Source organism: Leucopleurus acutus (assembly GCF_964270905.1).
Source record: "Leucopleurus acutus genome assembly, chromosome: 17".
NCBI classification, from domain to species: Eukaryota; Metazoa; Chordata; class Mammalia; order Artiodactyla; family Delphinidae; genus Leucopleurus; species Leucopleurus acutus.
The window spans coordinates 23914043-23936157 of NC_139159.1; the positions used below are offsets into that span (position 1 = coordinate 23914043).

The 22115-nt window shown below is 44.5% G+C and overlaps 1 protein-coding gene across 1 annotated transcript in view; it reads right to left on the bottom strand.

The window, feature by feature from the left end:
* ZNF704 (zinc finger protein 704) overlaps nt 1-22115 on the bottom strand; it is a 210276-nt gene that overhangs the window by 18185 nt on the left and 169976 nt on the right. The window contains exons 4-7 of the mRNA XM_082858433.1: nt 18896-19128; nt 5514-5614; nt 5318-5406; nt 3384-3478 (exon numbers count right to left, since the gene is read on the bottom strand). Coding sequence (XP_082714559.1) covers nt 3384-3478; nt 5318-5406; nt 5514-5614; nt 18896-19128 — 518 coding nt within the window. The remainder of the gene's footprint in view (nt 1-3383; nt 3479-5317; nt 5407-5513; nt 5615-18895; nt 19129-22115) is intronic.

The following is a 22115-nucleotide window of genomic DNA, read 5'->3' on the forward strand; positions in this document are numbered from 1 at the left end:
GGGTAGAGGATTAAGAGGTACAAACTATTATGTATAAAATAAGCTACAAGGATATATTACTGTACAATACAGGGAATATAGCCAATATTTTGTAACAACTATAAATGGAGTATAACCTTAAAAAATTGTGAATTACCAGAATGTACATCTGTAACTTATAAAATACTGTACATCGACTATAACTCATAAAAAAAGTAAACCCATAAGGAAATAGACATTTAATACATCAGGTAGTAATACATCCCAGAAAGAAAAAGTAAGCAGCATTAAGAGCGTCCTTAATCAGCTTCAATGACGGGGGCATTATTTTAACTAGTGTGTTCAGAGGAAGACTCTCCGAGGAGGTAATATTTGAGCAGACGTCTATATGAGGTGAGGGAGAAACCCATGTGGGAGCCATGTGGGAAGAATGCAGAGTCCTGGGGTGGGCCGTCCTGGCACTTCCCAAGAAGGGCAGAGAGGCAGGCGGCTGGTGCTCGGGGCACCAGGCAGAGAGTAAGGAGAGAAGCGTGGCAAGGAAGGCAGAGGCAAGATCGCACAGGGCTTTGTAGCCCTGGGGAAAGACGGGATTTTGTCCTGAATGTGATGGAAGCTTCTGGGGATTTTGAGGACTCTGAGTTACTTTTTATTTATTTTTTATTTTTTAAAATTGAAGTATAGTTAATTCACAATGTTGTGTTAGTTTCAGGTGTACAGCAAAGTAATTACATATATATATTTTTATTATATATATATATAAAGCATATATATATTCTTTTTCAGACTCTTTTCCATTATAGGTTATTACAAGATATTGAGTATAGTTCCCTGTGCTATACAGTAAGTCCTTGTTGTTTATCTGTTTTATATACAGTACTGTGTATTTGTTAATCCTAAGCTCCTAATTTATCTCTCCCCAGTTCACCCCCTCTCATGCTATGCCCTGTGGTAGCCATAAGTTTGTTTTCTAATGCCATCTAATGCCATTTATAGCAACATGGATGGACCTACAGATTTTCATATTAAGTGAAGTAAGATAGACAAAGACAAATATCATATGCTACCACTTATATATGGAATCTAAAAAAATGATACCCATGAACTTATTTACAAAACAGAAATAGACTCATAAGTTACTTTTTTTTTTTTTTTTTTTTTTTTTTGCCGTACGCGGGCCTCTCACTGTTGTGGCCTCTCCCGTTGCGGAGCACAGGCTCCGGACGCGCAGGCTCAGCGGCCATGGCTCACGGGCCCAGCCGCTCCGCAGCATGTGGGATCCTCCCGAACCGGGGCACGAACCTGTGTCCCCTGCATCGGCAGGCGGACTCTCAACCACTGCGCCACCAGGGAAGCCCTCATAAGCTACTTTTTAAAAGGATCACTCTGGCAATTGTCTGGAGGGAGAATAGAGGAGAGGAGGGCAAGAGGGGTGGGAGGCCAGCGAGCAGACTGTGGAGCAGTTGACAGTGGCCGGGCGAGAGGTGGGAGGTGGAAGTGACCTGAGCTCTCAAATCGGGGAAGTATTTTGCACGTTAGGTGTTAGGACTTAATTCCAAACTGTTAGATCCTCTGAGCTCCCTGTGAGGTGCGTTCAGTTTATTTAATTCACTTTATGTAATGACTTGGTACATTTCTGCAATTTTTTTTTAAACCCCTGTCGCCTCCCTAAGACTGATTCTCTAGGGCTATGTCTTGTTCATCTTTGTGTCACACCACACATATCAGCGCATCTGGCCTACAGTACATGCCTATTAAATGTTGAATGAATGAACGAAGGAAGCTGATGTTATAGCACAGTGATTCCCAGCATGAATTCTGGAGTCGGATCTCCTGGGTTCAAATCCTGACAGCTTCTAGCTGTGTGTGTGATTTTGGCAGCCTGCACCCTTATATAAAATGACATACCGGTCCGGGAGGATCCCACATGCCGCAGAGCGGCTGGACCCGTGAGCCATGGCCGCTGAGCCTGCGTGTCCGGAGCCTGTGCTCCGCAACAGGAGAGGCCGCAATAGTGAGAGGCCCGCGTACAGCAAACAAACAAACAACAACAAAAAAAATGACATAGCACAGCTGGCCCACCATATCTGTGGGTTCCGCAGCTGCAGGTATGGAGGCCTACTGCATACGTGCTTAGAAGTGTACCGCACACATAATAAGCACTGAGTGCGTATTAAATAAAAATAAGGCTGATGTTAAAAGGCCTCAATGTTGTGACTTCCGTGGTGGCGCAGTGGTTAAGAATCCGCCTGCCAACGCAGGGGACGCAGGTTCAGTCCCTGGTCCGGGAAGATCCCACATGCCGTGGAGCAACTAAGCCCGTGAGCCACAACTACTGAGCCTGCGTGCCACAGCTACTGGAGCCCGCGCGCCTAGAGTCCGTGCTCTGTAACAAGAGAAGCCACCACAATGAGAAGCCTGCGCACCGCAATGAAGAGTAGCCCCCGTTCGCTGCAACTAGAGAAAAACCACAGGCAGCAATGAAGACCCAAGGCAGCCAAAAATTAATAAATAAATTTATATGTATAAAAAAAAGCCTCAATGTTTACTATCACCAGGAAAAATATCTTCTAGTACTTCCGCAGTTTTTCTCCCTGAGACATGGAAAATTGTACTTTTCCACAGAAAGCTTTGCATAAAATAACTGTCGAGTAAATAATAACATTCATTGGATTTATGAATTTCTAGGGAAATGGTGCACATCTGGCCACTTGGTTTTATGGGATAGCCTCTGCACATCTCCCTTCCCTGGGGCATCCCCAAATTTCATGACCACATCCAGCAGGCGCAGGACACTGACTCGGAATAAACTTTTTTCCCACTTACAATCCCTGTATAGAACTTAAAACACAAGTCTCCCCTTCTCCTCGGCCTTTCGGTTTAGCCACATCGGGGGCTTCTCCCAGCCTCGTTCCGTTTCCCCTGAGGTCTCAGGCGGAGGCGTCTAGGGAGGTGTCTGCACTGTACCAGGTCAGGCTGGGCTTGGCTTTCCTACAAGCAGAGCACGGAAGACCCCAGAGAGTGGGCTGAAGAATGTGTGCCTGTTCTATTCCTGTCCCCACTTCCTCTCCAGTAAAGGGCAGGCCAAGTTGCTACTGGCTGCCTGAGTGCCACTAATAGACACACAGGCCTGGGGGAAACTGTGTGTCCTACACGGGGATAAATCAGGATCAGCCCCTGGTGTATAAGAATGGAGTGAGACTTAAGAGAAAAACAGTGTACTTTTTATACTGACATGGTGTGCACTGCAGCTACATCAGATGCAAGACACATATTTGGGGGTTCTGGAATGCCCCCTTCTTCCCCTAGGTCCCACAGCCAACACTCATTAAAAATGCCCCATCCTCCTACAGTCACATCATGGAGGACATGGGTTAAGGCAAAGGCGGTCCCCTTCCGAACCCTACCCGGGTCCATGAGAGCTTCATATACAGACAGAGCAGCATTGGAGTCCTGCTAACGCAGGCCCATTCCTGGGCGATGGCTGGCAGGGATGCGAATCCTAATTCACCAAGGCAATGTGAAGCACACAGAGTAAGAAGGGAATCCCAGGGCAGTGAATACAGCAGCTGCACGCTGAATTTCACCCACCATGAGAGCACCCCAGAAGCTCAAAGGAAAATACTGTGATGCCGTTTATAGTCTATAAATACATATATGTGGCATGTGTTTCTGTGTAGTGCTGAATAGGATTCGAATCACTGGGCAGAGGGACCTTAAAACAAATACCCCAAGTCCTGATTATAGCTTCCAGAAGCCCTTCCTAAACCTTTAAAGAACTCTGAGCTATTTACTCTGTGAGCTGTGCTGACAGTGAGGTTTGAGGGGAGAAGCTGCAGGATCTCCTTCTCCGAAGCCTTTAGGAATAGGAGGGCATTCTGCCCCGCAGTGTTTCAGTGTGGTGTCTCCTGGAGGATGAAGTGGACCCTCAGGCTAGCGGAGCAGACTCCCTGCTTTGCTGGGCCGCACCCACGGCACTTGGTGACTTTCCACGTGCTGTGCCCTGGAAGGGTCTGGCTGTGTCTCCAGCATCCCAAGCCTACAGGTTAGGGAGATAGATCTCTGCTTCTCTCCAGTCACTGAAGGGGCCGAGCCACACCAATCAGCCAAATCACCTTAGAACCAGTTCTTGTTTTCTTTTTCTACCACTTTTTTTTTTGCGGTACGCGGGCCTCTCACTGTTGTGGCCTCTCCCGCTGCGGAACACAGGCTCTGGATGCGCAGGCTCAGCGGCCATGGCTCACGGGCCCAGCCGCTCTGCGGCATGTGGGATCTTCCCGGGCCAGGGCACGAACCCGTGTCCCCTGCATCGGCAGGCGGACTCTCAACCACTGCGCCACCAGGGAAGCCCTCTACCACTTTTTTTAATGGATGATGCATTCCCTAAATTTATCCCTTGCTGGGCAAAGCGACTGTAGTGTTGATTTCTCAACACTCATCGTTTTGAAAGGGCTCCTCTGTGTCCAAGCATTTTGGGGGCTGGTCATGTATTTGGATTTGCCTTATGCACACTGGTTATGACTTACAGCTTCTCAAGGTCTCTTCTCAGTCCCAGATTCCTGGACAAGAAAAACCCAGAGACGAGAGCACAAGGCAACTGAACTACCATTGCCCCTCTGGAGTGGCCCCCTAATCCCTGTTGCTAGAAACTTAGTTTCATCTTTCCTTAGAATGGTTTCTATATAACACAAGGAAGTGTCAGTTGTACAAATAAAGGACTTATTTGGGCAACAGAAAATGATAGAGCAGGTCATCAGGCATCCTAAGAATAGCAACAGCAGCACTGATTGTCACTGTGGTTCTTAAACCCTTTTCAGGTTATATCTGCCTTTGAGGCTCAAAGTCACGAAAACACTCCACTGGGAAAAAAGTGCACATCTAACTTCACAGACAATTTCAGGGGGTTCAAGGACCCCTTACCCTACCCTACCCTACCCTAGTGGTCCATCTTTTACAAATTATTCTAACATACATTTTAGTTTTGACCCTCACACATGCCGCTGCAGGGCTGATATAATTAGCCTCATTTTCAGAAGGACCTGAGACGTGTTTAATGTCACTTAGTGCAGTGGTCCCCAACCTTTTCGGCACCAGGGACCAAAGTTTCTGGAAGACAATTTTTCCACAGAGCGGATGGTGGAGGAGGATGGTCCAGGCGGTAATGCGAGCGATGGGGAGCGGCTGTAAATGCAGGTGAAGCTCCGCTCACTTGCCTGCCGCTCACCTCCTGCTGTGCGGCCCGGTTCCTAACAGGCCACGGACGGGTACCGATCCTCGGTCCTGGGATTGGGGACCCCTGACTTAGTGAGTATATTAGGGAGGCTTTACAAATGTGAGTCACCTTCTTTCCACTTGCCATACTGGCCTATGTTATCTGCAGTGGGCATTTCCATGGTGATTAGGAAGATCCAGCTGGCTGAGTCCCTAGTCCTGTGTTCAGAATTTTTAAGGCACAGTGTGGTGTGTAATTCTGAGTGCAAGTGACCTGGATCGAACTGATGGAGACACGCCAAGCTCTGAAGGGAGGGCTGCCTTACCCAAGATGAATGGTCCGGATGTGCTTCTGCATACCCACTGCAGTGCTCAGAACCTTCCCACAGTTTTTCCAGAGGCATTTGAACATCACCTTCATGGAGTTCTATACATGGGAGAGAAAGTTACATTAAAATGAAAACTAACCCAACAATTTTAATTTTTTCCTTCATTAGAAAAGTAGCAGCGTCCCATTCTCTTGACTATAACTCAGCACACCATTCTAGGAAACCCCCTGGCTGGGGAGGATCTTGGTGACCTCAGAGATTTTCTCGCATCCTTCATGAATACTGAGCCCTGCTGGAACATTTAGTTCACTTTCATTGAGGTGGTCACAGTGTCATTTAGGCATTAGTGACAGTGTCTAACATTCACTGAGCACTTACCACGTGCCAGGTGCTAGTCTAAGAATTTATCTCATTTAATCCTAAAAGATGGAAGCTATTATTATCACCATTTTACAGATTCATGGAAAGCTTTCAGGAAAACTTGCCCTGGCTATGAGCCAGCTTCCAGCAAAGCTGGGATATGAAGTTTGGGAGTCTGGTTCCAGGAACCACTCTCTCCACCAGGATACGGTTCCATCTTCTCTTACAAGGATCTCAGAAGTTTTCCAAAACAGTCCAGCACAGGGATTGAGAGCACCGATTCTGGACTGCCTTTCTCAAGTCCTGGTTTCCTTATTTATCAAGTAGGAACAATAGTACCTGTCTCATAAGGTTATTATGAGGATTAAATGAGGTCATGAAAGTGAATCATTTAGCGCAATACTGACGGGAGTAATTATTCAACCAATGGCAGCTATTATGGTCTTATTATGATTATACTTCCCGGAGTGAATTTGACAGGGAGTGAGTTTTCTCCAGGGAGGGTGCTTGTCGTTGGACTGCTGTCTCTTTGCTAATTGTTTCCATGGGCACTGTGACAATCACTTCCATGTACTCACCAAGCCCCATCCCGTTTTCGCCTGGGAACAGACTAGACTTCACTTCCCAGCCTCCCTTGCAGTTAGGTGGGGTCAGGGCCAGGGGAACATGGGCAGAAGTGACACACATTCCTTCTAAGCCTCGTCCCTAAACTACTTCTCAATGTCACCCAAGCCCCCTCTGCTGACTAGAGGTAGGGGATACCCAAGGACTTAGGGGACAGTAGAACCACTAGATCAGAGATTTTTAAATTTTCAATATTTTTAAAATTGAAGTATAGTTGATTTACAATGTTCTGTTTATTTCTGCTGTATAACAAAGTGATTCAGTTTTATATACACACACACACACACACACACACACACACACACATTCTTTTTCTAAATATTCTTTTCCATTATGGTTTATCATAGGATATTGAATATAGTTCCCTGTGCTATATGGTCAGACCTTGTTGTTTAGATCAGGGATTTTTAATCTTTTGTTTGCCATGAACCCTTCTGGCAGTCTGTTAAATTCCATGGCCCCCTTCTTGAATAATGTTTTTTAATGTTTAAAATAAAATACATAGGATTACGAAAAACTGCAAGAGTACTGAAACAGCTATCAAAATATTTAAACATTTTGTGAAATGGTAATATATGTACTCTTTAACCCATTAAATAACAAGATCTTTAAGTGAGTCTAGTAACTACCCTAATTTCAAAGTAGTGTTAAGCATAAATGATATTTCATGATATCTGCTAAAATTGAAAGGTGATATGAAAATATCCATGATTTCTATTGGTACTGAAGTCACAGGTGGCATTAACTTTATTGTGGTTTGATGTCTTCGATCATAATTGCAGGAAATGCTATATTATAGTTAAAAGATTCATGACAATAAAGATATACTTCTTCTCCTGTCCAAGTTCACAGACTCCCTGAATTCTGTCCACCCCCTTTCTGGGACCTGTGGACTCCAGGTTAAGAACCTCTGTACCAGGAGGAAGGAGCCTGGGTCCCTGGAGGATTGTGTGGGGCAGAGACACCCCTTCACCACCCCCGCTGACCTGACTGGATTGTGACACGAGAAGTCCTTTACGGGGTTAAGCCACTGACGTTTGGGAATGGGTTATTTCAACCGTAAGCCTACCCTGACCAATCAACATAGTAGTCATGACACCTTCCGTGAACTGACAACGGAACTGATGTAGCTTTGTTTACAAGTCTAGTAGGATTTCTGCCCTCAAGCCCTGTTTTAGAAAGCAATCATTTACACATTTAGAGGATGATTCATCAGCTATTATGATGGGATTAATATCCTGATCCAGCCAGCCAGCCACCTGCACCCAAGTCTTTCTCTAGGTTTCTCAGTTGAAACAAGGTACCTGGCAACTTCCCGGAGTGAGGATACCCTGTGTGTTGGGAATGGTCACTTACAGCGTGGCAAGTGGAGGACAGAGCGTGGTGGCACATGGCCACAGTCTGCTGGGAAAGATTAGTGACAGCAGAAGGAGCCCACGCCTCCTGTGGGCTTCATGAGCCCAGTGGCCTAGGGGTCCCAGGGGCTCTGGCCAGGTGGCCGGCATTCCTGACACAGCAACCTAGCCATTCCCACTGTAGCTCTCGGGCATCTCAGACAGCCTGCCTGTGCTCCCCGCTGCAATGGGCAGTACTGAGCCCTAGGAGCTGCAGCAGCAAAGAGAGGGAGCAGAAGGTGAGAGAGGGATGTGAGGGGAGCTGAGAAGCAGAGACAGAATTAGGAGACTTTAGAGTACACGATCCTGATGCGTCGGTGTTTATTCTAAGGAGACAGTTCACAGATTTCAGGCTCCCTGATCTCCTTGAGCCACTGATCCAAACGCCTGAGATGTAAGATAAACCAAAGGGGGAGAGTTTAAACCTTGCCCTGCCCCCCACCCCAACCCCAAGGTTCACAAAAAAGAATTCTGCTTGGTGTTTTTCATTCAAAGCATATGACAACTTAACAGTATGAATGAACAAATCCTCACCCTAGGAATGCTTTCTGCCCGTTTTTCAAACAATGAAGCTATACTATTAAAAATTAGCTTCCACTTAAGGGAATTAATGACTCGAACCAAAATTACAGGTATCTGAGAGTCCAAATATCCATCTGAAAGTGAAGTCGTGATAGATGAAAACACTTTCTGATTCATTCCAAGCCTTTTTGCTGATGGTAGTCCTTTATTCATTAAACCAGGTAGCTATTTAGCAAGGAATATTCCAGTGGCTGGTGACAGAAAGAAATCTAAGAAGCTGTGCTCCAGGAACTTAGATCCTAGTGGGAGAGACAGAGAAATGATAATAAATGACGATGGTTTCAGGTATGGTAAGGTCACTGGAAATGGGGGTGGGCTGCGTTAGGTCAGACAAAGCCTCTAGAAAGTGACTTCTGAGCTGGGACCTGAAGGTTGGAGAAGAAGCAAGTCATGCTGTGAGCTAAAGTTTTCCAGGCAGAGGGAAGAGTTAATGCAAAGGTGTGAAGATGGGGCAGAGCTTGACATATTGTAGGGCTAGAAAGGACAGTGAATTTAGAGGGAAAGGAGAGAGGCTGTGACCTGTTTGAAATAATGTGGAGAGGCAAGGAGGGCCAGATCATGCAGGGTCTTGTAGGAGAAGGTAAGGAATTTGTATTTTATTCTAAAATAAAGAAGCTACTGAAGGGGTTTAAGGAGGGGAACGACATTATATGATTTAGGCTTTAAGAAAACATCACTCTCTTCTGGGGAGAGAACAATAAGGTCACCAGTGTGATGCTTCCACAGGTCAGAGAAGAGGGCGGCTGGAAGGAGGTTTAGGCAGTGAGAATGGAGAAAAGTAGACACATTCAAGATCCATTCTGGTGCTCTGTAATGGCCTATACGGGAAAAGAATCTAAAAAAGAGTGGATATATGTATATGTATAACTGATTCACCTTGCTGTACACCTGAAACTAACACAACATTGTAAATCAACTCTACTCCAATAAAAATTAAAAAAAAAGATCAATTTTTGAGGCAGATGACACAGTACTTGCTGTTGGGCTGAGCATGAGGAATGTTAAAAGGGGTGGTATTAAAGATGACTTCTACAGCTTTGTGAGTTGTGGTTCTGTTTGGGATATGCTCATTTTGAGATACCTGTTATTGATCAAGAGGAGGTGGCAAGTAGGACCGTGGATCTATGAGCCTGGAACTGAGGGGAAGTCAGGCTAGAGATGTACATTTGGAGTCGGGAGCTGAAGGATTTCTTAAAACAGATCTGGATGAGATCCTCTAGGGAAAAAAATGCAGCTAGAGATGATGAGAAGGCCCAGGATCCACTATTTCCTGTAGGAGATGAAAGGGCAGCCAGAGAGAGAGAGGGTGGGGAACGTGGTAGGAATCCAGACAGTGTGGGATTACCAGCGCAAACAGAAGAAAGTGGCGTAAGAAGGGATCTGTGACTTATCCAGTATCACCTGATGATTCCTACCAATTAGTCAGTTAGATAAAGTCTTTGGAAATTACTATAGTAGTATTATGCAACATATAGAACCAAATTCATTCTACATCTTAGGACTTTTGTAAAGGGTCACACTGCTGATCGTTTTAGGAACTGACAATCACAGTGGTATTTTTGTGCCATAACAAGTATTATGTGTAACATTCTGTTCCTAGTCTTTGCAATAATACGTCAAGCATCTGCTTCTTGAATTGATTACTAAAGCTTGGTAGTGATTATAGAAAAATAAATGTCATTGGTATAACTCCTTTCCTTAGTTAGGAGGAAATAGCTGGTATAGAGGTATTGAATTCCCAAAATACAATGAAGCTGGGCCAATATCCTCTCTAAATCCCTTGGAATTTGGAGACCTACCAATTGCAAGTGTTTGTGTGTCATCTCCTCAATTACGCCCATACTTTTTTGGGCCCCTGCTAAGGGCTCCAAAGAAATCTGTTGCCCAAAGAAAAGTAGGTAATGGAAATGAAGAAAAATGATCAACTTTGCTTCCTCCCTGCTTTTCTCTTTTGCCCGTAGGGTACCACACCATCCCTTCTGATTCCTTCTAGCCCTATCTACACCTTTATAAAGAACCTCTTCATTAACCTCTTCTCAATCACCCCACTTGAGAGCACCACCAGCTTCCCCCAGGACCTGGATTGAAATGGGGAAAAAGTAGGTTATAAAAGAATATAAACAACATTATATATTTGGGAGGGTATGTAATACAAATAATTACGTGGTAGAAATTGCATGGTAGAAATATTGGGGAAGGGTATCTTATTTTGACATTAATTTGCAAACATAAAAATGACCCTATTTTAAATTTAAAATGAAAGTCACCCTGTAACACTTGCTTGATTCATTTTTGGAGAATGAAAGTATACTAGCATGAGCACCTTGACTTTAATGAAATCAAGTGACTTCTCTCTACCTAGGTGAAGAACGTTCTCGGTGGAACCAGAGGCCCCTTCAACGGTGCTTAAGTACTTTTCAAAGTCCCCTGACTACATCCAATGGAGACAAATCCTTTGTCTACAGACTACTCACTGTTATGCTAAAGGAAAGCCAGCCACGGGAGGAGGAGAACAGGGAGAAAATAGCTCAATAAACACCCAGAGTGCCACATGGATCCAAGCTTGCCCAAAGAGCCAAACCAAGCAAAGCTGCCGGGGGAGCTGCAGCCTCCAAGTCTGAACGTGCCCCTCTGTGCTTCAGTCCTGGCTTCTCCTCTCAGCTCGAACAGACGTTCACAAAGCTGGGATGTCCGAGGGAGAGAGGGGTCACTGTCGGTTGGGAAGCACAGCGTGCTTCTCCTCTCAGCTCAAACAGACGTTCACAAAGCTGGGATGTCCGAGGGAGAGAGGGTCCTCCACACATCTGCCTGATTAAGCTGAGGTTCCTGGCAGTTTACAAGCAGACTCGCGGAATCTCACACATGCCCAATGTGATATTCACAGCATCACCCAGGAAAGCTCTTTAGAACCACCCAACTTTGGCCTCGTGGGCTACGACGGTTGGAAAGAACTTCCTGGGGACTCATCACTTTTGCAGCAGCTTCCAGAATGTCTCTCATACCGACTGCTTTGGGGCTCTAGGTTTCCTTCTTTGGCCAAGAAAGATCTTTGACCAAGGCTTCCTTCTTCATCTTCTCTCTGCTTCCCTTTCCATGGCAAACATCCATGCTGGTTTTGAATTATTTCATACTCAGGGTACGTGGAGTAGTTTCTATTTTCCTGATAGAACCCAGACTGGTACACAGGACTGACAAGATGACTGCTGAAGGTCACCTTCAGTTCCAAGAGTGCAAACACAGCTGGATTTTGGAGTGTAATATGACACATCCAGGGATAAGTTCAATTATAGCTATATTCCAGGAGGTACATAAGCATGGCTTTGAGCATCACATGACCAGTTTACCAGACAGCTGCCTGGAGTTATCGTCAAGTTGCCTTTTTTAAGGCAACTGAGAAGATCCTGATGTGTTTTTTTTTTTTTTTTTTTCTGTACGCGGGCCTCTCACTGTTGTGGCCTCTCCCGTTGTGGAGCACAGGCTCCGGACGCACAGGCTCAGCGGTCATGGCTCACGGGCCCAGCTGCTCCACGGCATGTGGGATCTTCCCGGACCGGGGCACGAACCCGTGTCCCCTGCATTGGCAGGCGGACTCTCAACCACTGCGCCACCAAGGAAGCCCCTGATGTATGTTTTATTTGGCAATTGCTGTGTGTGTGTGTGTGTGTGTGTGTGTGTGTGTGTGTGTGTGTGTGTGTGTGTGTGTGTGTTGATGGGCGAGGGGTGGACACTCATGCATCCAGGCTTCCCGGAGAGAAGAGGGTCCAATTATTCTGCACAGGTGAGTGGGCTGCCTCACACATGCTTCCTCAGCCTGACTTATGGGAAGCCACGCCCCTGGCAGAGGCTGCAATGGCTCTTTCAGAACCAACACGTCTACTCAGACCTTCAGCAGGTTCCAAAGGCTGATAAATGCCGTCCTAAAAAAATCAGTAACTGTTAGAAGTTGTAGGGATTCCAATTCTTTTCTTTACTGGGAGAGCAGCCTTATACATGTCACCTCACCACCTTGGGACTTTCTTTCTTTATTCGTAAAACAAGAGGACTGAACAAGATTAGTGATTTTGGATCTGTGAGGTGTGTGGGTAAATTCCAATGTATACCAAGCAGGGATCAAACATCTCTCACCTGTATGTGCCATTTATAGATTCTGTGGTAATAAAATTTAAAAATAACAAAAAGAGTTTTGTAAATGGAATAATAACAGAATGTATCCCCTTGTATCTGGCTTCTATACCTTAGCTTAATTTTTTTTGAGATTCACCCACTGCTCCTTATTTCAGTCATTAGTTGCCTTTTATCGTGGTGTAGTATTGCATTTTATAACGTACCACAGGTTTCCAGTTTGGGGTGGCGATGAATAAAACTGCTATGAAATTTGTCTACAAGTGTTTTTGTGGACATCCTTTCTTATCTCTTAGGTAAATATCTAAGAGTGGAATTACTGGGTCATATGGTGAATATATATTTACCTTTTTAAAAATTTTTTTAATTTTTATTTATGTATTTATTTTTATATTTACCTTTATAAGAAAGTGTCAGACTGCTTTACAAAGTGGTTGTACCATTTTACATTCTCAAGAGCAATGAATGAGAGTTCCTGTTGCCAACATCTGGTATTCTGTACACCAAAAAGTGCACACTGTATGATTCCATTTTCAACAGGCAAAATTAATCTCTAGTGACAGAAGTCAGGGCAGTGGCTGTCTGTCTGGGGTGGGGGGTGGCATCTGACTGCAGAGGACACAAGGATTGCTGGCCTGGGTCACAGTGGTGGTTACTCAGGTGGAGACATTAGTCAAAACTCTTTGAACTATACATTTAAAGCGAGTTCATTTTATCACGTGGAAATGATACCTAAATATAGAGTAGATTTAAAACGATTTCTAAAACCACATCAAAAGTATTCCTGAATAGAAATCCCTAGTCATTATATATTTTCTCGATCAGTAATTTCTAAAAGTGCATCTCACCTTTGGGGACATCTGTACATTTCCAGACATGATCAAGCAGTCCTGTAACTTGGAAAGGTTGAGCCTGGGCTCGATGATTTCTGAAGTCCTTCGAGCTCCTGGACCACACACTGCCTGGCAGACTATTCTAAGATGCTGTCATTAAATTGCCTAGATCTCTCTTCTTTACCCTGATCCTTCCTGAGGTTAATCAGCTCCCCGGCTCTGGCTGGCAATGCTGTGTCATCACCGTGAAACCCCGTACAGTGGGACCCTGAGCTGCTTTTCTTAGCACCACCCTCCCCAGCAGTTCTAACAGACGGGTCTATTTCTGGAGCAGCAGTTCTTCTCACAGAAGGCACCTCTCTGCTCAAAATTAGTGGGTTAGGAATTAAGTCCGTGCAGAGACTGGCAACAGGTGTATTCTTGAGGGCCTTGAGGGTCTGTTTTCTTTCCGGAGCAGTCATTCACAATTTAAAGTGATTCGCTGCTCTCTGATTCTGAAAGACGGAACACGTAGAATGGAGCAAATGATTAATTCTACTGTTTACTGTTTACTACTGTACAACTATGACCGAAGCAGCTTATGTGAAATGAGCTGTTTTTTCTCTGACTTGAGATTCTCTCCAGTCCACAGGTAAAGTGGTTCATGGTCAAGACACCTGTGAAATAAATGAAAATGACAAAGGCTGGAATGTTGTGATGGCTTTTGATTTGTGCTGATGTTCTGAAATGCAGGGTCCTGAGTCAGATTTCCTCACAGGGCCCTGATTTCTGCCACTGTCATTGCTTCCTTCACCCCTCACCTGACGTCGTCTGGCCTCTTCCATTAACCCTAAATAAGCCCAAGGTGGCTGAGATGGCCGAAGGGCTGCAGCGGCCCTGACCTGGTCAGGATGGGTCAGGATGGAGGACGGAGGCAGGCAGCCTTCTCTCTCCACACCCACAGTTCTCAAATTCCATTCGGTCTGTTGTCAAATGGGTAAAAAGGAAAGCAAAATATTAGCAGCCGGCATTTACTGCTCACACAGTCCTCACAACAACATGATCAATATGGTGCTATCATTCTCCATATTGTACAGATGAGGAAACTGAGGCTTAGAGAGGTCAAGGGATTTGCTAAGGTCACACGAGTACGGCAGCTGGGATGCTAATTCCAGAGCCGGAACTGTTTTATCCTGTTTAGCAATGGACAAATCCAAAATCTGACTGAACTAGGAATCTGACATGGAAAGAAGCACGTTAGTAATTAGCTATCAGCCCCTCTTGATTTTTCCAGAGGTCGTCAGGAATTGATGGTTAACTCTTGGCCTTCCAGAGAATTGTTTCCTCCCAGACGCCTGGAGCGGCTGTATTTAGGGCCATCGCACCACCTTGTGGTCATGATGGGAACTGCACCTTCCCCGTAGTCCCAGAATCCTGGCTCATACTACCAGGCTTTTCTCCGAGCAGCCTCGAAGTACTGTCAGTCTGAAATTCCAGAGGAAAAATTCTTCTAGAACGGGGCTTGACGCAGTTGACTGGCTGATCTCCAGAGCCGGGAGAAAGAAGCCTTTCATTTCCCGTCCTCGCACCCCACGCACCTTGGCTGAAGGGCCTGTTAAGAGCGATGGGCGCTTCCTGCGGGAAGTCGCGCCCCCATCAGACAGCCTGGAGTGCCTCTCTCTGTCTTCAATTTCTTTGCGAACCCTTTGCACCCCTCTCTCGCCCTGCCATGTAATGTTGGCTGTAGCTGGGTCTGTTTTCTTTCCATGTTGTTTTCTTCTGGGCGGCAGGGGGAAATGTGGATTCCTTCAATTAATTTGCCTCAAGAGTTTTATCTTTGCTCTTTCAGAGAAACTGATCTTATTTCTAACACATTTAAGATACAGGATTTGGGGCAAATCACATAACCTCAGCGAGACTCTTCTGCACAATAGGGATATGACTAGGCCAAGGATTTTTGTGATGATTAAATGACACGCTGCGCTTAAAAGCATTTTGTAAACTGTAACAAAATAGGCAAATGAAGTTATTGTCAGCAATTGATGCTTGCTTGCTACTGAGAGTAGGAGATAACGCCTTGTCTAGGCAACGGGTCTCTCTTCCTCTTTACACAAGTGGAACACGGATCACGTAAGAGGTGACAGTGAGGAAAAGCGATAAGGAGTTTCTATAATGTGGAGGAAGATGAGGGTCATTGCTTCATAATCAGTATAGGGTATGCCTCCTCCCCCTTTGTTCTGGGGTCCTAAAATGTCCATTACAAAGTTGCTACATTCCTTCCAGTACATGGGGTTTTAGGGCTTGTAAGCCCTTTCTACTTATGGTTGGTCACACTTAATCTTCGTGATTGTCTTGAGAGAGGTTTGATAATGCCTGTTTGCCTGTTTGACAGATTAAGAAGCTGATGATGAGAGGGATGAAGTGTTTTCCTTAAGTTCTCAGGGTAGCAAAGTTGAGTTGAGAATGTGGATCTTTGGATTTCCGATCAGGGCTCCTTCATTTACCACTTATATGTTCCCTCTTTTTTTTTTTTTTTTTGCGGTACGCGGGCCTCTCACTGTTGTGGCCTCTCCCGTTGCGGAGCACAGGCTCCGGACGCGCAGGCTCAGCGGCCATGGCTCACGGGCCCAGCCGCTCCGCGGCATGTGGGATCTTCCCGGATCGGGGCACGAACCCGTGTCCCCTGCATCAGCAGGCGGACTCTCAACCACTGCGCCACCAGGGAAGCCCTAGGTTCCCTCTTTATAATAAGGAACAGGGGCTTCCAAACTTTTTTGACCAGGAGCCACAGTAAGAGATACATTTTGTACAGTAGACAACATGTAAGTGTACAACTGAACCAAAGCGTCAAGAAACAGTACTTATCCTGATTATGTACATTGCACCCTATTCTGTCCTATTCATTAAAGATGTGCTGTTCACGGCTCATTAAACCGATTCACAACCCACTAGTGGATTGAGACCTGCAGTTTGGAAAATACTGATCTAGAAGGTTCTCAAACAATCCCCACAGGATACGTGACCATCACAACTGCCCATGGTCTCAAATGGATATTATGAATCTGAGGGAATGAAGAGGAAAATAAAATGAATTCAGAAAGTTTCACCAACTAGAACATATTGCCTAATGGATTACACAATTAACTCTCAGAAATCTTGTGAAATATAATTTTTAAAACTCTAAAATAGCTGCATTACAGTTACTGTGTTTCTACCACATCGTGAGCACAGCATTTATCACTCATAATTATTATTGCCTCTTTACACATTAGTGTCCACCCACCCAACTTTCAACCTTGAAGGAAGGGGCTATGCCTTAATCTCAGGGCATTGAGCACTGTGCTTGCTGCGTGCTCAATAAATATTGGTTCACTTAATACATTAAAAAAAATGAATTGCAACCATCCTACTTTCCTGTTACGCTCGCTATTCAAAGTACCATTAAGTTCAAAAGGCAACGACTAAAGCGGCAGGGGGGCGGGTGTGATGAATTGGGCGATTGGGATTGACATGTATACACTGCTGTGTATAAAACTGATGACTAATAAGAACCTGCTGTATATATATATTAACAAAAAGGAAACGGCTTGGTCTATGTAAAATCCTCTCGTTAAAAATTAGGGACTATTAGCTTCATCCTGTTGGTATTACGGGGTGGGGGTGGGGGGCGGAAATCCAGAGGGAGGAGTCGTAAAAAGAAGGAGGAACTTGGTTTTCACTCGTTCATGTATCCCTAGTATCCCGACTCCTGCAGAGTGGGTCTGTGCCCTTCAAATAAATGCCACTAGGTAATGATTTTTTTTTTTTGTCTTTTCCCTTGGTGACTTGACTATCCCCTAATTGAGTTGAAGCCTACAGACCTTAAATACGAGTCTGACTAATGCAACCTAATTGCGGTGCAAGAGTATGAATGTTGGCTCGTGGCTAGAGTAGAAAGGAAAGGCTGTGATGGGCCTTCAGCAGCGCATCTTCCAAGCATTGGGGGTTCCCTGTGCTGTGAGTCCTTGGCACAAGGCTGGGCCACGCTTGCTGAGAGCCAAGGCCACACACTCTGAAGTCCCCAGAGAGAAAGTCTGTGCAGCCTGAAGCAACAGAACAAGACTCCAGGTCCACGCAGCCGTCTCGCCTATGGGTTCCCACTGATAAAAGTGCTAGCCTCTCTCCCCGTCTAGTCAAGCGAAGACGCAGTGTCTGCGGGGATCCACGGGATGCCGGAACAACTCCAGGCCCCCTGCCCAATGGACTGGAGTGTAAAACAGCAACTCTTCATGCCACTGCCTCCGGGAAGGACAGAAGACTACATTAATGCCCTGTTCTCTGGGCAGAGAGAGTGCGTACACCACCTCCCCTGCTACACATGCTGCGTGATGCTAAGAGAGACGCAGGGAGGGACGGTGTTGGATCAGTGCCATCTCTTTGTTTTTCTCTTTGAAATGAACTGGGGGAAAAAAAAGGTTGCACTGCAGTCCTCGGGGTTTCCTTTGGATTTTTGTTTGTGAATAGTCAATAATAATGAAGCTGCCAATTGCAAATTAAAAGAGTAATAGATAATAACAGTTTCATATTTACATGGAGATTTAAAAAATATTGTTAAAATGTTTTCTAGCTAGAGCAGTAGGATTTCTTTATTTAATGAAACAGAAATGCTTTTTAAAATCGTGAGTGAACATAATGATTTAAATGTATGTGAAGAGAATGAAAAGAATATGAGTTTTCGCTTCAGGCAGACCTGGTTTGAATGGCGGCTCTGGCCCTTCCTAACCTGCAGGACAGGAGAGACTTAAATGTATAATCTCAATCTGGTCCTCAATCTCCTCCTCTCAAGACAGGAAAATAATACTTACCGTACAGGACTGCTGTGAGGATTAAATAAAAGTGTAATCAATTAATTTATTAAATCAATTAATTAGACCTCCTTTTTCACTTCTAATTTAATAAATGTATAATTTGGGGTATATTACTTATACACTACCTACGTTTATATGTTAGCTTTCATGTATATTTCACACCTGGTTTTATAAAAATAAGATGCAAAATATTCTTTCCAACAATGCTTCAGGGCTCAGTGAAGCGGAAAAGAGAAAAACATATTAATTTTATTTTACAGATGAAGAAGTTAAGTGCCAGGAAGAGAGTGAGTTAATTACCAAACCAAGCCTGAAGTCCAATTTTCTGACTTCCAAATACTGGTAAGTCCCAGGTTATCTGATGTTAACTCTTAACCAGTGCAGCAACTTACAACCAGGGGAGAGCATGGGGATGGGATGGGGGGAATGCGTCCTTGGAAGAAACATATTAATATTTTAGTCGTTTCTATTTGTCTTTAGCCACGACCCTTAATTTATTTGGAAACTTCAAGAACATTAGAGGGGAAGAGAGGAAGGGGCGTGGGTTGGAGAAGTACCAAAATCGCCACCCCAGGATCAAACCCGCCCTTAGCGGGCGGAGGGAAAGCACCGTCCCGCAACTGAAACCCGAAACCAACCTTTCGTTTCCTGGGAATGGGCTCGTCAAAGAGAAGGTTGCTGGCCTCCGCCTCGTCGATGCCATCGTCCGGGGGCGCGGGGCTACGGAAGGGCTTGAAGCTGTCGGCGGACAGCGGCGGCGACGGCGTGGACGGGTTGGACTGGTCGCTGGGGGCGCTCCAGCTCCAGTAGCCGCTGCTGCTCGTGCTGGAAGGCACGCCGCCTCCCTCCTTCCACGATCCGCTCAGGCCCTCTGTCCGTTCACACAAGCACAGCGTCAGTACCCAGTCCCGGACCCCGGGGAGCCCAGGCATGCGTAAGAGGGGAAACGGGGGCCCGGATTCCATGACGGTGAAGGCACCTGCAGCCCACTTGGCAATTTGCAACAGCTGCGCATGTATGTTTTACTCTATTTATACTTCCAAAAAAAAAAAAAAAGCCCCATTATAGTTTATAAACATTTATTTTAGCCACACGATAACAGGTTTCTCTAAGAGTTTTCTGATGGGTGTTGCTTTGTGCAACACTAGTTCTTTCGGATGAGAGTGGAGATTACATAAAAACGAGGGAAAAAAAAGATGTTCTGGTTCCGTAAGTTTGGGAAGACCGGCGTTTATGGACTGTATCCCTAAGGGAGAAGTCATTTGCGGTATTTCCCCACACGCCACACCTCCACATTTTAACACTTTAAAAGGAATTTCTTACAGGACTGTGATTCTTGGAATACATTTTTAGAAAGAGTTAGTCTAAGATTTAAGAACCTAAGAGAACGAATTTCTGATTAGTTACCTAAAGCCATTTACCATCCTGCTTTTTATAAGAAATAATCGTGCCTTACATTTGGTGTGTGTTTTACATCTTTCAAAGCTTATTCACACAATCTCCTGCATTCTCACAATATCTTTCAGGGTAAGGATTATCATGCCCCTTTTACAGACAAGGACGCTGAGTCACCAGGAATTGAAGTGATTTGCCATTTCACCATGATTAGTATATAACTTGGACGGGCCAGGGCCCGAAACCCTGGTATACCAGTTGGCCTTCTTTCTCCTTCAGGGCATGCAGGCCCTGTGTTGTGAGCATCCTCCCTTCTCTCTGGCAAAGCTGATATCGTAAAAGAAGTTATTGGTAATAATTACTGATAAGATTGGTGTTGAATTTTACCTTTCCACTTGTGGGGGAAAACATGATGAAACGCTTGCTAATATAGAGAGAACTTTGCTCAGTTTGAATGTCTTCAGGGGGCTATTTTAATCACAGAAGATGCGCTTTACTTTTCAAAATGCCCAATCTTAATTAGCATTTGTATAAATTTGACTTTCTTTTTGGATAATTTCTTCTCCATATTAATGCACATTTTGAATATATTAAACTATATTTTAACTCCAAGGAGGAAAAAAAATCCCAAAATGACTCATTAAAAAAATGCTGTTAACATCTGTGTAATTAGTAATGAAGAGAAGACAAATAGCAGACTAGCATTCATGGAAAAATTTCTCAACTACCTTCACCTAATTATAGGCTTCCAGAATATTCCACAACTTACATCAAGCAAAAATTTCAGTTAGATGAATGAAGTTTTAAGTTGAATAGCAGAAGTAAGTTGACCATCTCCTTAAAGCCAGGCTCTAACAGAATTACATGGTCATTTATGCAGGCTCATGCCTGGACAGCAGCAACAAAACCAAATCAGCATCTCAGTCCCTGTAGTCTCCACAGAGACTGATATACTCCCTGGACCCAAGTTGCCTCTGAAAGCCCCATTCAATACAGCATGAATTCAAGAGGAGCCCAGTGTAAGGACTTAGGTAATACTACCTGGTGTGACCAACTCACGTGGCAGGCCCAGGAGGCTTACAAATATATCACAGCATGCACTTGTAAATAAAACAAGTGCATAGTGCAAGATCTGTAATCATGTCAAGTATGAGGAACTGAAATTATTTTGAGAACCAACAATTGTTACAGTGTGGTTACACTGCTTCATGCCAAATTTGTTTGTTTACCCGTGAATGACATTTCCTTTAGAAACACTATTTAGGGACCTCCCTGGTGGTCCAGTGCTTAAGAATCTGCCTTCCAATGCAAGGGACTCGGATTCAATCCCTGGTTGGGGAACTAAGATCCCACGTGCCATGGGGCAACTAGCCCGCATGCTGCAACTACTGAGCCCACGCGCTCTGAAGCCCGCGCACCACAACTAGAGAGCCCACGTGCCACAACTACTGAGCCCATGCGCTGCAACAAAATATCCCACGTGCCGAACTGAAGATCCCAAGTGCCATGACTAAGACCCGATGCAGCCAAATAAATATTTAAAAAACAAACACTATTTAATCAGAAGGACAATGGAATCTAGAAATATATTTTTCACAAAATTCTTCAGAAAAACGTCAGAACCAATTCATATTATTTTTCAGGGAGCAGTGTCTCCTTATCTTAAACCTGTGTTTGCTAAAAATGCAGACAGGCATTTTGCTGAATCTCACCCTCTTTGCCGACCCACATCCTAACAAAATGATCCTTTTCCAGCACAGTAAAGGATCACAACAGTTTCCAAAAATTCACTGATATACAATCATTCTGGAGATAATTTTTATTTCTAAAAAAAAAAAGCCTTCATTATCATAAATTGCTTCCCCTTTTTAAGAATTTCCTCCCCTTTGCAGAATAAATGAGAGATATCAGAAATCTGGGATTACTATTTGGATAGTTATTTTTTAAGTCATAATGAACACTTTCTTTATAACTATGCTAAGAAAAGTTTGTATTGAAGAAGCAAAAGGTTTATTTTGATTCTAACATTTCAATACAAAGAAATATTAAAAAGTTCTCAAATTAAAAATATTCAATGGTAAAAAGAATGATTACATCAAAATTACTGTTTTCCCCTGAGGATTCTGTGAAATTCTGTAATTCCTTTTACCTAGAATAGGTTTTGGGGATGACTTCACTTTTGCTTTTCCTATCATCTTTCTTTAGCAGCTCTGCCACGCTGAGAGGGACATCAGGAGAAATCGTGCTCATCTCAAGAGCACGGTGTCTACTCTGTGTGAGGAGGTGACATCACCCCAGCTTGAGGTGAATTACGACGGTGGGCCCTCCTGATTTCTGGTATTCATTTGAATTCCCAGTATCTTGACCATTCTTCCCACTTACAAATGGATTGGAGTAAGTTTTGGTGAGGATTCAGTGGACGTTCCACAAATTTATTTTAACACCTCCTGCTTACAACCAGAT